Source organism: Agelaius phoeniceus, chromosome 2, assembly GCF_051311805.1.
Source record: "Agelaius phoeniceus isolate bAgePho1 chromosome 2, bAgePho1.hap1, whole genome shotgun sequence".
Taxonomy (NCBI): Eukaryota; Metazoa; Chordata; class Aves; order Passeriformes; family Icteridae; genus Agelaius; species Agelaius phoeniceus.
Window position 1 is genome coordinate 111,780,682 of NC_135266.1, and position 15,204 is coordinate 111,795,885.

The 15,204-nt window shown below is 37.3% G+C and overlaps 1 protein-coding gene across 3 annotated transcripts in view; it reads left to right on the forward strand.

Moving 5' to 3' along the window:
* Positions 1-15,204, forward strand: part of CADM2 (cell adhesion molecule 2) — a 579,455-nt gene that overhangs the window by 509,526 nt on the left and 54,725 nt on the right. For all 3 annotated transcript variants that reach the window (XM_054655060.2, XM_077174538.1, XM_054655061.2), the window contains one exon: positions 1,291-1,469. In XM_054655060.2, the coding sequence (XP_054511035.1) occupies positions 1,291-1,469 (179 nt within the window). The remainder of the gene's footprint in view (positions 1-1,290; positions 1,470-15,204) is intronic.

Genomic DNA, 15,204 nt, shown 5'->3' on the forward strand with positions numbered 1-15,204 from the left:
CGTTTCTCCTTAAATATTTAGGTTTAATTCTTTTTCTTAGCACTTATTATATCTAATAGGCCTTAAACACCTGCTTCAAATTAGTGAAATTAAGTGTATCTGGAGTGCTACTAGGGACTAACCTGGCAACTGCTAATTTTATAACAGTGTATTATATTTTGGTGTATTACTGAGTCACACAACTGTAATGTTTGTATAGAGATTGATATGTGGCTTATGCTGCACAAAGCTACAAGCAAGGTAGCATTGAATCCCCAGGCTGTGAATATGTGAATATCCTGCTGAAGTGACTGGTGTAAAAGGGCCTGAGATGCTCTGTCTGCTCCTTACATAGACAAGATTCAGTTAACCAACCTTTCATTACCAGTTACAGTCCTGTCTTCTTGGTGATTTCCCTCATGTAAATTTGGAAATATACCTTGTTACATGCAAATAAAGGCTGTGTGCCAGTAATAAATACATCCTGCTGTCTGCTAGGCAGATCTCATGGGCTATGGAGCTGCTTGAGAGTCTCTAGGAAGGAGTTAGGTATGCCTTGCCAGAGGGAAGGTGTATGTGAACCTTCAGGACTGCCAGTTCCCTTCTTTGTGGTGCCCTTACTTTGCCTGGGGGGTTACCACCACCGCCTTTGGCCTGTTTGATGTGACTGCATCAGGCAAAAGAGGAAAGGTTTCACAAGAGGAGAAAATCCAGGATTTCAAGTTAAATCTTAGATTGCTTGTGATGTGAAACAAGGAATTATTTAAGGGAAGGATGAAGAAAAGGTGGGAAAAGGGATGGGCTGTGACACAATGCAGCAAGAGAAACAAGTTTAGGTTGTGTGTCACATGTGCTACTTTGGGACTGATATGCCTGGTTCAGGAAAAATACTCAGTGCATTCAAGTTCACTTGTGAATATGAATGGCCTAAGTAATTTAAGAATCCATTTTCAAACCACTTAAATCCACATCATCCTATTTGCACTTACCTTGCCAAGCACCTGTGAGCCCTGAAACCTCACAAGAACTATTTTTTTAATTTAGGAAAGTTCTTAGCCTGTTGCAGTACCATTCTGCTTCCTTTGTTATTTATCTTCTTTCTTATTTCTCTGCTTGTTCTTTCACTTTCTTTAGCAGTTCACATCCAGGATGGTAAGGCTGAAACAGTGACAGTTCATTAGATCCAGTAATTCAAATATTCTTGGGGTGGTAGGTGACTATTTGTAAGTTTTTGATGGTGTTATTTCTGATGTACATGTTGCATATACGTGTTTCATGTGTCTAAATAAATGCCACACTTTGATCCAACAGGCCAGAACCAGTACTGTGGACCAAGGATGGTGGAGAACTACCAGATCCAGAGAGAATGGTTGTCAATGGCAGAGTTCTAAGCATCAGCTTCCTAAACAAAACAGACAATGGCACATATCGATGTGAAGCAAAAAATCCCATTGGCCGGAACAGCACAGAATATGTCCTGATAGTACATGGTGAGTGTGCTCTCCTTGCTGCATTCCATGCATATTTAACATTTCTAGCTGATACAATCAGGTTCTTATGATCATTATAGAAAGAATAGCAAGAAAATTTGGATGTATAATTGCACTTTCATTGCTGCTATGGTCTAGCTGTGTTTTTCTTTTATTGGCATGCCTCTCTTCTTACAGTTTAAACAAAATGTATTCACTTCTGCTGTGAACTTTTTGCTAATTAAGCACCTGTAAAAATGTTTTGCAGTGTGTGGGTACTGTTTCATAAATACTTGCCTCAGGCCCAGCTCAGATAAAGCTGGTTACAAAAGGTTATATGAAGAGAAATAACAGACAGATGTGTGCTTGAGGTTTTCTGCTTAGCTTTTTATACACCACCAAAGACAGGACATTGGATACTTCACACAAGTTAGATCCTGCTCCTGAGAAAACTCAGCTCATACAAGTTAGCTGATATGACCAGGCCCATCATTACAGTCAGACCTCAAAACTGTGTCATGTCCTAAATGCATTATACTACTTCCAATAAAATGGAAAAGTAGGAAAGTTCACATTAATTTACAATTGTTTTGGGTTTTTTTCCCTCAATAAACAATATGTGTCATGTGAAAAAACTGCCTTCCACATTGATCATGAATAGATTGATATAACTCAGCTGTAGGGGAAACTATAATATAAAATTAGAATTTGCCATTAATACAGCCTGGAAGTTCGGATCTAGGAGCCTCAAAACATGATGTTCCCTTATCAGAGGTAATTCCTGGAAGGTTGCCATTTCCATAATTTCAATTTTAATATTAGAGAATATAGAGGCAGAACTTCCACTTCAGTTCATGATGGTACTTTATCCCTTCTTTTTTTTAATGCAATTTCTTATAACTATGACAAAATAAAATGAAAAAATCTAATGCAAATTTTAGTCATTAAATAGACAAGAGAATTTATGTAGATTTTATTTGCTCATGATGAACTCAGTTACAACAAGAATACATTTCCTTGGTAGTTGTAAGATATCAGAAACATTTTTCACTACAGATTTACCTGCCTCTAGGAATTTGGCATAAAACTTCTCGTAAGTGTTGCTTTCAGTAATGAGATATTTATTGGCACTGTTGATAAAACATCATTTATCAAAAGAAACACTTAGGTTACTTTTCATTTTTCTTAAAGTTCACCATTAGTTTATGTAGGATTAGTGACACAAATAAGGAGGATGTCTTTGCATGAGGAACACAGAGCCTTTACTGCCACATGAGTATTTCTGTGCTAAAGACAAACAGAAAAACTAAACCCTCTAACTTCTATTTACATTGTCTGCTACAAGAAGAGGAAAAGAAAAAATGTCTTTTTCATCCCAGAGCCAGTGGTATGGTGGTTGTTGGCTGCAGGCACAAAGTGCTCTGCCTTTGATGAGGTAACGGCTTCTGCACTTGCCATGTGTTGAAACTTCTGTCATTTGTGTTTTCTGCCCAATTTATTTTTGTCATTATTTCTGAAAATATGGCCTTTTATAATGGGGGGTCTTTTTCCATCAGCAGTGACTTTGCAATAGAACTCTATCAAAGAATATTTCACCGTTCCCCGTCTTGCACAGTGGTGTGTCCTCTGGTGATCTGATTATCTTGCATCAACTTCCTGGCAGTCTGTAAAATCATTCATTATCAGGGAGGCATTTTGTTATGTTTGGCAGAACATTAGACATGTTATCAGGTTTAGCTTGCTTATTGCTGACCTTTTCTGTTATGAGTACCTGAGTTTTCCTAATTGCATTTCTGCAATTCCAGCGCTGGAACTGGAGAAGGTAAATGTCAGGTGCTTCCCAGCTTTCTGAAACAATCAGAGTTCTGTGGCAGAGCATGAGATGATGTTTAGTACTTAACAACTTACTGGGCTTCAGAGTTGTAAGGTTAATTTCAAGTAAAAAGGAGACTGACGCAATTATTTTATCAAGTGTAGCACAGTCCGTTGTATAGATAAATTTAAGCAGCCTTACCCCTTCTTTAGCTCATTACATTCATGAATGTCTCTAGTGAGCCATAATCCTCCTAAAATTATACAATATTTTTTCTCTCTCTCTCTGGGGGCTAGAAAACCTACTTTTTATCATTTTCTGAGATGCATCCTTCTATTTAATAGAGGATGTATTTTTTATCTTCCTAAATATATCAGGAAGAATCCTTTGATTTCTCATCCCTTCCCCTGTGCTTAACATGTTGACGTAATTTTTTGTCCTACTCCTTTGTTAGAGATCATTAATCCTATGACTTCTTAGCTTAAAGTATCAGGTTTCTAAGACAAGGTACATGCCAGATTTCCCACAGGAGCTTGTGTGAGGAAACAGGGGACATCAGTGGAAGGTATCCTCTGCAGAGGCAGGGAAGGGCAACATGATTCACAGCTTTCCTTTTCTTATATATACTGTGATTTCCAGACATTTTATTCCTTTTTTTTTCACTTCAACAGATTTTTATCTCTTTCTGTGTGTTAATGGTGTAAGAGCTTCATCTGGCTTCTCTCTTTTATTTTTGTCTCCCCCTAAGAAATCCTCCTTTCAGTGATACTCAATATACTAATTCTCTCAATTCTTTAAGTTATCTTCCTAACTCAGAGAAAGTTTTGGCAGCTTTAGAGTAGAGAGAACATTGACCAAAAATGGAAAATGTAGTTTATCTTAATTAGATATTAGGTATAAGCAAAGTATTTATACATATTAATTATACATACCAAGCAAAGAGTGTCTCATGCCTTTAACTGGACTGATCTAAACACAAAATTATACAGAAGAGTAGTATTTTTTCCACTGTGAGTGGTGATGATGAGGTAATACTGCTTTGATGTTAACTGATGGCAGAGAAAATAAATATTACTGTAAGCCAATGAATGGAAATCTGTCGAATAAAATTAGTATCTGACAACATAAAAATTATTTTTAGATTTTTTTTGTATAATTAAAGAAACCAGACTTCAGAGAAATTGAATCTATTTGAATAAGGTTAAAGGCTTGGGCTATTAAATATGCTCATGCTGCTTTGCCGAATCAATGTGACTGCTAATTTCCTTTTTCTTAACTTTATTGTTAATAATAAATGTCAAAAAGTACTCTGGGAAGCAGGAAGGTGGGTACAAAGTCAGAGTTTATAGGCAGAAGCACAAAGGCAAGACATGTCGTTTGCTCAAGCATTTGTTTCATGCAGTAACAAAGGCAGAGGCTTTAATGCCTGTAGCTGTTGTCATTTCTGTATTCTAATTGGCAAGCTTAGTGCTTTAGAAGTGCACATTCTGGCTAGATATATTACACCCTTTCTTTGGTAATGGGCCCCAGGCAATTTTCACTCTCTTCCAATTTATTAAGAATTTTTGTTTACCTTTGTCCAAATACTAGTAATTAATCACCGGCAAACAGAGCAAACTGTCAAACTCGTGTTGCTCAACTCAAAAACATAGACTCTGCTTGCAGATCGCCAGTAATAACTGCAGTGATTTAGCTGGAGTGGAGGAAGGAGGTGCTCCATCATAATCAACCTGAGGACACAGCTGCTGTGTTTGGAGGAGTAGTTCAGAACCTCTGGGTGCTACTGCCAAAGACTCAGTTCAGCCCTGCCTTGGAGTGAGTGACAGAAGTCCACATCATTGAAACCTCCTTAGTGCAAACAGCAGCAGTTGATCATTTACAGCCCTGTTTGAAACAGAGCACCTTGGTGAAATGTCCTGATATGCCAATCTGCAGCCAGGCACTAAATTAATTGAAATATTCAGAGCTATAATGTGTTGTGCAGCAATTATATGGAAGAGCAGTGTGGAAATGAACGTGAATCAGCAGCTGTGGATGGTCAAGGCAGTTCTTATTGCCCAAATTTTAACTAGGAAAGCATTTGAGCCAGCAGCTTAGGATCTCTGAGGAATAAAAAGTGGCATGACATATTCCTTTGTCTTCAGCCTCTCAGTTTTGTATTTTTTTCTTGGGCAAGCAATATTTTGCAAATAAAAGCAACTGAAAGACTGAGTTACAACCTCATTAGATCTCCTACAATGTGTAAGACCAGAAGTCCCACTGCACCTTTCCTAACTACAGCATTAGTTATATTCCACCTGCTTGTCCAGTCCCATTTCAAAACATTTGTCATCTTAGCTTCCACAGTAACCTGTGGCAACAAGATTCTGAATTTAGTTGTGTGCTTTGAGGGAAAAGCACACTTTTGTTTGTTTAAGCCTGGTGCTTGGTCTCTTCCAACCTTACAAGTTATTTGGCCTCTTTTGCTGTTTGTGCTGGAAGTTTGCATTTAAAATTATATTTGCTGCCTCCCTTCAATAGATTCTCAAGTATTTCCACATTGGTCTCTACTTCTCATTAATTGTGATCTTAAGCTCTGCATTTCCTGCAATTCTCTCCACTGTATGCATTCTCCTTCTTTCATGGTCTTTTTTTCCCTCCCCTTTTTTCCTTCATTTTTTGGTCTAGTTCTAAATCTCTGTGACTGACTGCTCTCCATATCTGGAACATCACTATGCCAAATCTGCACCAGACACCTTAGTTTATTAAATCCTACCTCTAAATATATTTATAGATATTCACCTTCTGTGCCTGACAATAATTCCAGCACCATGCACTTGTACATCTGTATAAGTCTGGTTTTTTGGTTTTTTCAAATTGGTGGAAACTCTGTGGAATCCAAACCACGTGAAATTAAACTCAAGCTCTTCTACCTCTATCTGTTACAGATTATTTTGTCTTTTTCAGTTCATTTTCCAGCAATCAGATTTGTTATTCTATTTCATTTTTGTTTTGATGTCCTCACAGGGGGACTTCTTTTTTCATTTATTTTTTGAACTCACTTGTGCATATCTCTTTGTAAAGGTAGAAACTGAATAGAGCAGAAAATTGAAAAAACCTGAGGAGGTGAGGATATATTCTGCTTTCTTTCAAAATTAAGCTTAATGAATAGGCAATAGATCTTTCAGTTTGCAAATATTTTCACTACAGACCTCTGGTAAATCTTGCACAGTGTTTTTGGACACTTTATAAACCTTTATAAATGTGTAACAAAAGCCACATAAAATTTTTGGGAAAGAAGGGAAGCACCATCCTTGTGGAGCAGCACACTCATCAGTAATCTTGGCTGCTCTGTGTTTCAGTGTTAAGGACCTACAAGTTGAGGTGACTGGACTTGTTTCAAAGTTTCCTCCTTTAAAGTTTTCTGAGCTGAAGTGTCTCATTTACACACACACACCTCAGGCTTTCTTTGCCTATGGGAACATTTTGCCTTTATGTGAACAAAGCTTGGGCTTTATAAAAAGAGAATTGAGCAGAGCCATGGTGTGATGTAACAATAATAACATTTATAGCTGCAGTTATGGGGGGATTTGGTGAATAACCCCAACATTGCCCTTAGAGCAATCTCAAGAATATGAGACTCAGAAGACTTCTTAGGCCTTTTAACTGGAAATTCACTGTATGTGACTATGTGTGCCTTTTAGTTTGGAGATTATTCTTTTTTTGTATCTTTGTTTGAATTAAAAGAAAGAAGTCTCAGTACTGAGTCCTTAAAACAAAGGTGAAAAGTTTTGACTATTCCCATTTTATATGAAGTAAAAATGAATTTAAAAGTGCAGAAGATAACTCGTAGAAAGAAGGATCCTGGGCTTTCAGTTGGAAAGTAAATAAATAAAAGCATGCTTATGAGTGCTTTCTCAGTCTCAAAACCCTTCTTTTCCCCAGTCTTCTTCAAAGCATAGCCCATCAAACTGTGTTGAAATACTCTAATTTTACATCAATGTTGTAAATGACATTAAGGCATTAAATCATTACCACAACATTAAAGCTGACTTCTCCAGATGATTTTTGGTTGGGCTAGAAGAGGTGGTCCAGACTTTAAAGCACAATGCAGATGAATTTCCTGCAGTCAGATGAATTAAGAAATTGTGCAATTGAGCTTTTGCTATTGGGCTGAAGAAGAATAGTGTATAGTTGACATTTTCAGGTATGAGAAGTCTGTCGAGAAACTTGGTGGAGTTGTTGGCTTAATTTTATGGATGAATTGTCCAGCTATTATCCCTGAACACTCTCAAGGCAGCTACTTTGAAATTGCTTTTTGTTGATAAATACTTGAATAGTGGGGTGTATGGTTGAGCTGTATGAACTGATCTTTCTTCATTTATGGTGACTTTAGAAAAATAAGATACAAATTTCTTTTCCAGATAAGCTTAAAAGTATTTTGTAAAGGTCAAGAAAATAACATTCCAAACCACACTAATACTTCTGAGGAATATGTTTGGCACTTCTACATTTTTATATTAAAATACTGTTTCTCATTAAAGAAAACTTTTTAAATGAAGTGATTTTTTAATATAACATATAAAAGATTTTTTTAAAATTTCGTACTGAATTAATCATTGAAATGGAATGCGCAGTATTTCAGCAGGAAGAAATCTCTCCCCAAGCCCTTTCACAATGGAGCAATAACAATATACACAATATATCAATATAACCTTTAACATTATATTCTAACATGTAAAGCTCCTTCCTATTTGAATACATATTGTATGTGTTCTAAAATCTGTGGTTTTGGATAATGCCTTTAATAAGACATAACTCTTGAAAATATTTGATTTTCTATGTGCACATGAAATGTTATATGATAGTTCTAATGGGATTTCTGAAAAGGAAAAGATTGTGTGGATATACCAAATATGTCACTCTTACTTTTATGACTGTTTTAACTGATCTTCAGTACTGTTGAGTTTATTATCACTGATTTGATGTAGTGGCAAAGATTGCTCTCTAATTTTTCACCCTTTTCTATTGCTGATACCCACAACTTTCCTGAACTTTACTTCAATTTACCCTTTTTTTTCTTTGAGATGCCAGCTTGTAAAATTACCCTATGAACACCATATGCAATATTCATGAAGAAAATATTAACTCAATGATTTCACTTGAGACTGATGATAAAATTATGATCTAACAGTTGCTAATTATCTTCTGTTTCCATCTAGACCATTTATTATTCAGGAAACTCAAGCCAGAAAGATAATATTGAAGTGACTTTGTGATTTTTTCTAAATTGAAGCCTTTCCTGCACCATGAGGTGGTGGAATGCAGATAAGGGTGTCCTGTCCTTGTCTTTCTCACATGGTGTTTCCATTACTTACATTTCCTTTGAGAATAGGTTCCTCAGTGTTTTACTCCATCCAGGAAATAAAATAGAACATGACCTAAGTGATATTGCTTAAAATGACCACTGGTCATACCAGGTGATACATCAGAACTGTGCTTTGCTCCCCCTGAGATTGTGAATCCTCTTGGAGATAGATGTAAATGCCTTGGAGGCTGAGAGGGGTAGGGAAAAGCTTCTGCAAATATGCATTTCTCCTAGTGAGTTTTGAGAACTTTGCTATCTGAGCCTTCTTGATATGAAGGTGAGCATGGAGGCTCAGATAGAAGTAGTTAGCTTATCTCAAACCATTAATATTTCTAACATCCATAAGTTGATATTAATAATTGTTAGTACTTACTATTTTATTTTTGCTATTAAATTTTTAATTATTAATTTTTGGTGAATTTTCTGGAGTTTATCTTATTCTGCATTTATATGCTATATAAAAGAAAAATATTCAATAAAATGTTTCTTGCATTAATTAGCATTTTTCTTAGAGCAAGCAAGGTATTCCTCCACTTGATTTCAGCATTTAATTATTTCAATATTGAAACTGATAAGAATTTGAAATATCCCTAAAATCTCAAACTCAAAAATCTTCCTAACATCACTGTTCACAGCATAGATTCAATCTAAATATGTGATGGGACCTAAGGTGTCTTTAGCCCCTCCTCTATGCTGCAATCACAAACTATTTTTTCTAGCTCTTACTGCTTGAATTCTTGATGCAATATAATAAAATTCTCTTAGCTTTGTAATTAAGGTCATGTTTTTTATTGCTGAATCCGATCACAGACCTTCTGCATTGGATCTAACTCTGACTAGTTATGCCTTAACATGAATCACTTTGCTTTGTCTCAGAGATTCCAGTGTGTTTTGGCAGCTTTCACAAAAGCTCAGGGCATCAATCTTTCTCTAAGATTCCCATAGAAAGCGGAGCAGACAGCAAAAATAACCAGGAGGCCAGTAAGGGTGTATCTCAAACCCATCCTCATGTTCAAGGAGAAAAAAACAAAGCAAAAAGCCATTAAAACCATTACTACCAAAGCTGGTGAAACTTGGAATCTGCCATATGAGGATGTCCCAAAATGCCCTGACTTCTTTGACCAGGCTGGGGTTCCCTCACAAGCACTGAGAAAGTTCTAACCCCATGTGAAGGGACTTTCCTGGCAGGTTCCTGGGCAAAGGTCTCCAGATATGTGGTGTAAGCTGATGTGTCATTTGTGACAGAGACCCCAAGAGTTTTCAGTCAGGACCCCTTGCTTTCCCTCCACTGGTATCCACACTGCTTGTTTACTCCCTTGAAGGAAAAAAATGTTTTCCTTGGTAACCTCATGCCTGAGGCAGATTTTTCTTCCAGCTGAAACTACCTTTATTAATCCTCATGGCAAGTGTAGAAACAAACAAATCAAAGGAGAGGAGGAAGGACAGAAGAAAGTTTGGCAGGGAAAAACTTGAGGAGAGGGCAAAGTGTTTATTCTTCAGATATTACTGTGGGTCATTGCACCAGTGGATTTGTTTGTACCCCTGTGGTTTTGTAGTTTACATTTTCTGCAGGTTTCCCAGCCCTTGATTGGTGGGGAGCAGGGAGGATTGAGGGATGCTGACACATTGATGTGCCTGATGGAGGAGAGCTCTGGGTGGTTTTCACCATTTTGGAGCAGGAACTGCAATCTCTTTGCACTGCTTTGTGTATCACTTTGTCTAAAATAAATTAGCAGATATGATCAAGTATTCTTTATTAAAAACCCCTTTGATTTCCACTGGTGAACTATCCTGCTTGATGGCATAATTGTTAAGGTACTAAATGTCTGCCACCCTGAAGCTGGGTAATTTTAACAAAATTAAGTCTTGACAATATTGACAACAAGGGATCCCACCGTTCATAGTTGTATGTTATATAAAACCAAAGAATCATGGTAGGAATTCAACTACATGTATAGAACTCTTTTGAGGACAAAAATCCCCCAAACCCCCAAAAAGCAAAGCAAAAAGATTGACAGCTGGAAAGATAGAGCCTTATTTTCTCAGGTAGTGTAGTTTGGTGATAGGAATGTGAGAATTAAGTGTATTAGTCAGAGACAGTGCAATGAAGTGCAAAAATCTATGTTTTTAGGTTGCACAGTGCCAGTCACTTTCCCAAGGTGATTTTCAATAAGATACAGCAATCCCACTGTGATAAAGTGTTTCAGATTAGTGTTGGACCCTTTGATTTTATTTTGAAATAAACTTATTTAAAATAAATTACAGTCCCTGTTATCTCTCTTTACTAACCTTAGAATTATTGCCATGAGTTTGGAGTTGTTAAAGCAACTTCAGTGATCTGCCCTGAATTTCTCAGAGAAATGAAAGTAGCAACTGTAATAAAATAGAGATCAGCAATCTGTTTACCTCCATTTGGTTTCAACATGTACCCATAATAAGGAAATTTTGGAAAATTCTCTTTACTTTCTTTCTTTCTTCTCAGTGCAATTCTGTCAGAGCTTTTTAAATTTGTGTGTGTGTGTGTGCAGAAAGAGTCAAGTGTCATTCTGAGAAAGCTGTCATCTTTGTTCAAGGCTGCTGGGTGTCTGAATTTGTATTGTGCATTAGCTTTTCCTTATAGGTTTTCAAGGGCTAGCTGCCAGTACTTTATTTCATTTAATTTTGAATACTCCTATTTTATGGCTTGGGAAAACAAGGAAATATGGCTTGTCTGCTTACTTAAAAAGAATAAAAATGAACATCACAGCCTTAATGTGATTTTTAAGCAGTGGCAATGGGCCTAGAACACCATATTAATAGTGATAGAATGGTGTGCTTCTGGAGAAAATTGTGCTGGCTTTATTCATACAAGATGTTTGGTGGCTTTTGTGGTAACATTTTGTCCTGAATGCAGTGAAATTTGCACTGCAGGTATAAGGACAACTGCTTTTTTAAATGTTTTTTTGTTTTCTTTTGAGGTTTTGATTTTTTGGGATTTTTTTAGCAGAGTATTAAAATGAGCCTCAGGAGATCTGTTCTGAACTCCCCTGTCAAGCTCAGAAGTCTGTAAAATATAAGACATTCCACTTAATTCTCCTGTGTTCATTTCCCCAGCTGTGAAATGGGAATAATACTGTCTTTTTTTTCCTAAACTTTGGTCTGTACTGTCCAAAAAATGGTCTTACAAATCTTTAAGGCAGAGGTCCATTCTTTATTGTTTCTGTATTTGTTAATGTAGAGCTGTGAACAAAATCGAGACATATATGTGTGTGTGTGTGTGTGTGTGTGTATATGTGTGTATATATATATATATATGCCTTTTTATAAGTAAGATATCTTTATTTGAGGCTGTGGTCTCAAACAATGCTCTAAAACTTTTCCTTTTTATTTATTTAAACTGTTGAATTACCAAACTCAGGCAAGTTGCATAAGCTTCAGTGCAGTATTTCTAGCTACTTTAATGAGAATGGTGATCTTTTATACAATACAGATTGACTCCTTTAAAAAAATAGGCTTTGTTATTATTACTACTATTGAACTGGAAAGGACTTTTTTTAACTGCTGACAAAACTTGAGCTAAGTTTGGGGGAAAAAATTAGGTTTTACAGTGCTCCAGGAGTAAATTTGTATGTATTATATTCATATAAATCCATAACATCAAAGCTCAATGTTTATGTTGAATACTTGGTTTGATTTGCCCTTAGAGGTAAACCTTGCACTAATAACCATTAGAAGGCTTAAAAAAGATTCTTCAGTATTAAATAATTTTTCTACTTGAGAATTTCAATTTTTCTTGCAGTAAAAGAACTTTCAAGATCTAATTATTGAAATAATTAGGTATTGTTTTGTTAAATTTATCCTTTTTTAGAAGACTATGTGTGTCACCTGGTTTTAGCATAACTAGAAATTAAGAAATGAGGCATTACAGCTTATTAGCTTCCTACAGTCCAAATGCTGCAGATAACAGTTTTCCCCACCAAAACTGAGCAGCAATAGGTAAATATATTGTGAGACAGTACATTATGTCACATTTTATTCTTCTGCTTCACTGGGAGCAGGGACAAGGGAGCTTTTTAAATGGCTGGGCTGGTGACAAACAATGAGTGTGACGGGCAGCGAAATGGGAGCGTGTTCCAGCATCTCCAGGCCTTCATTGCAAACTTCTCTCCCTGTTCCAAGGGAGCTGCAGCCAGAGTGCTTTTGCTGATAGCAAATTCAGTGTAGTGCTGTGGGGAGCAAAACGATCCCTAAAGTAAGCAGTGAGGGCTTCAAAGGCCAGACCCGACATTTGGAGAGCTATGAGCCACCAGTGCAAGTCTCAGAGGTTCATGTTAGATGCTTTCCTGTGAAATGCTCAGTTCAGGTTTCCTGGGGTCCCTCTGTGCAGCTCCGCCAGCTGTGAGTGCAGCACACTGCTCCAGTCTCCAGGTGACAAAGCCAAATTTGTGGCAACATCTGGTGCTGTGCAGAAAGGTCATGTCTTAATATCCATTAAGAAAAACAAAAGACCTTTCCTTTCAGTGTTTATTGTTACTATTAGAATTTTTAGCAAGCACCCACGAGCATAACAAAGCACATAGTCCCAGTGTCTACTAAATCTTGGATCCTGATTGTGCAAGGAGGGTGGGTGCTGCCTCTACTTAGCATATTCTGCTTGTTAGAGTGAAGGCTGACCTGAAATAGAGACTAGACAGAGTTAAAGAGTAAAGTAGGTATTTATTAAAAGGCCTCTTGGGTAATAGAGGAGCCTGGCCAGGGATACACTGAAGATGAATCCAAAATGGTCACAAAATGGACCACCGATCACAGGGTCTCACACTTTTGTAATTTCTGGTCCATTAGCATATTGGAGTTAATTGTCCAATTATAGCTTTAGGCCATGAAGTCCCATCCTTCTTGTTTATCTCTCTTCAGTCCACATTGTTTATGCTCTTGTGCCTGAAGTTTGGATCATTTGTCCTTGGTCCCCAGCTAGAGAAGGAATTGTTTTGTCTCCCTGCTCTGTGAAGAGAGCTCTCCATCCCCTAATATGAAGTTTAGAGCTGCACACTAAAGCAGTACAAAATCTGAAAAATATAAAAGCTAAAACCTGAGGCATCAAGGGTGCCCACAGAAGGTGGCAGGGGTGGGTTTTACCTAAATACCCTAAATACCCCTCCTGCCTTCCTGGCCCAGGGCCCCACAGCTCTACTGAGAGCTCACCTGGATCTGGGCAGATGCACCTTGAGGGAGGAGGGAAGACAAGGCCGGTCACTGCTCTCAGCCCTGCAAGCTTGTCCTCCCTTGCCATGTCTTCCTACCACCCTGAGGTACTTTCATCCCCCTGCTTCTTCCTTCTCACCTGCCTGAGATCCACAGCTGTTTTTTTTTTTTTCTGGCAGCTCTCACATCTGTCCTGAGCCTGACCTGGCTTTACTTGTGGAAAATCAGCCTTTCACACACCTGTGGTCTTTGTGAGTCCTGCTGTTGCTTTGGTGCACAAAATAAATGAGATATTCGCTACAGGAGTTCTTTCTAGACAATTTAGGGCAGCTAACTTCTTCATATTTCAGTGTCAAATGAGATGGCATAATCAGAAATAACTTGCTACTACACCTTGTTTTTTCATATTCATCACATTTTTTATTTTTTCATAAGCAATTCTGGTCAGAGCGTGTGTTGTAAAAGGTGCCACAGTGTGATATCAGGCCCTCATTTTAAGTGATTTGGGATGACACCATACTGCCAGTACTAAATACTAATATTAAAATGTGCTTTGTTCGTCTGAGTTATAGTCTTAACTTTCTAAGGACAGAATTTGGGCCAGAGATTTGCAGATTTTTGCTTGGCTCTTTGAGAACAGAAGGACACAGGCTTTTTTGCTGTATATTTAATACTTCATCCTCCTTCATTTGCTACTGAAACCGATTGCTTTTGAAATAGGGGAAAAAACCTGAAAAACAAAGCACAAATGAAGCAACAAGCTGCAAAACTTTCCATAAGAAGAGAAAATTATTGTTCTTTCCAGTTAGTCTAACTGTATATCTTGCAATATGAACTCATCCACTCGAAGATTTTATTGGTATAACTAAAGATATAGATCTACATGGAGCTTTTGTTAAAAGGGTTTGGATATTTTTAATGACATCTGATTTGCGAGCAAAAATGTCAAGCACATAATTGCCATTTCAGAGTTTCATAAATCTGAATCAATTAGTAAAAAGAACCCCTTGACCTCGTGTCCATGAGCATTCATGATCATTCAGTCTAAGTGCTAAGGAGCTATTGGCACATGATGTTCAAGCTGAGTGATTCTTTTGTTCAATCCCATTTTCTTGAAGCAAGGTAAATGCAGCTCCCTTTGAATTTAAAACCTTGCTAAATTATTTAGTGCTACATATCACAGACTGATTAAATTTTTCACAGAGTAGTGAGATTGTTTCCCAGGTAGGTCATCACTCAGTTCAGTTTACCACTTAAAATTTCTTTCATTCTCAGTCAAAATACAGCAAGGACCATCCATCATTATCACTCTGTCCTTTAATTTTTCTGTCAGCTTTTGTCAGGCTTCAAACAAAAGCCTTTACATTTTTATCAGCTGCAGCTATTGTTGTCTGATTTGTGCTCAGTCATGTCAA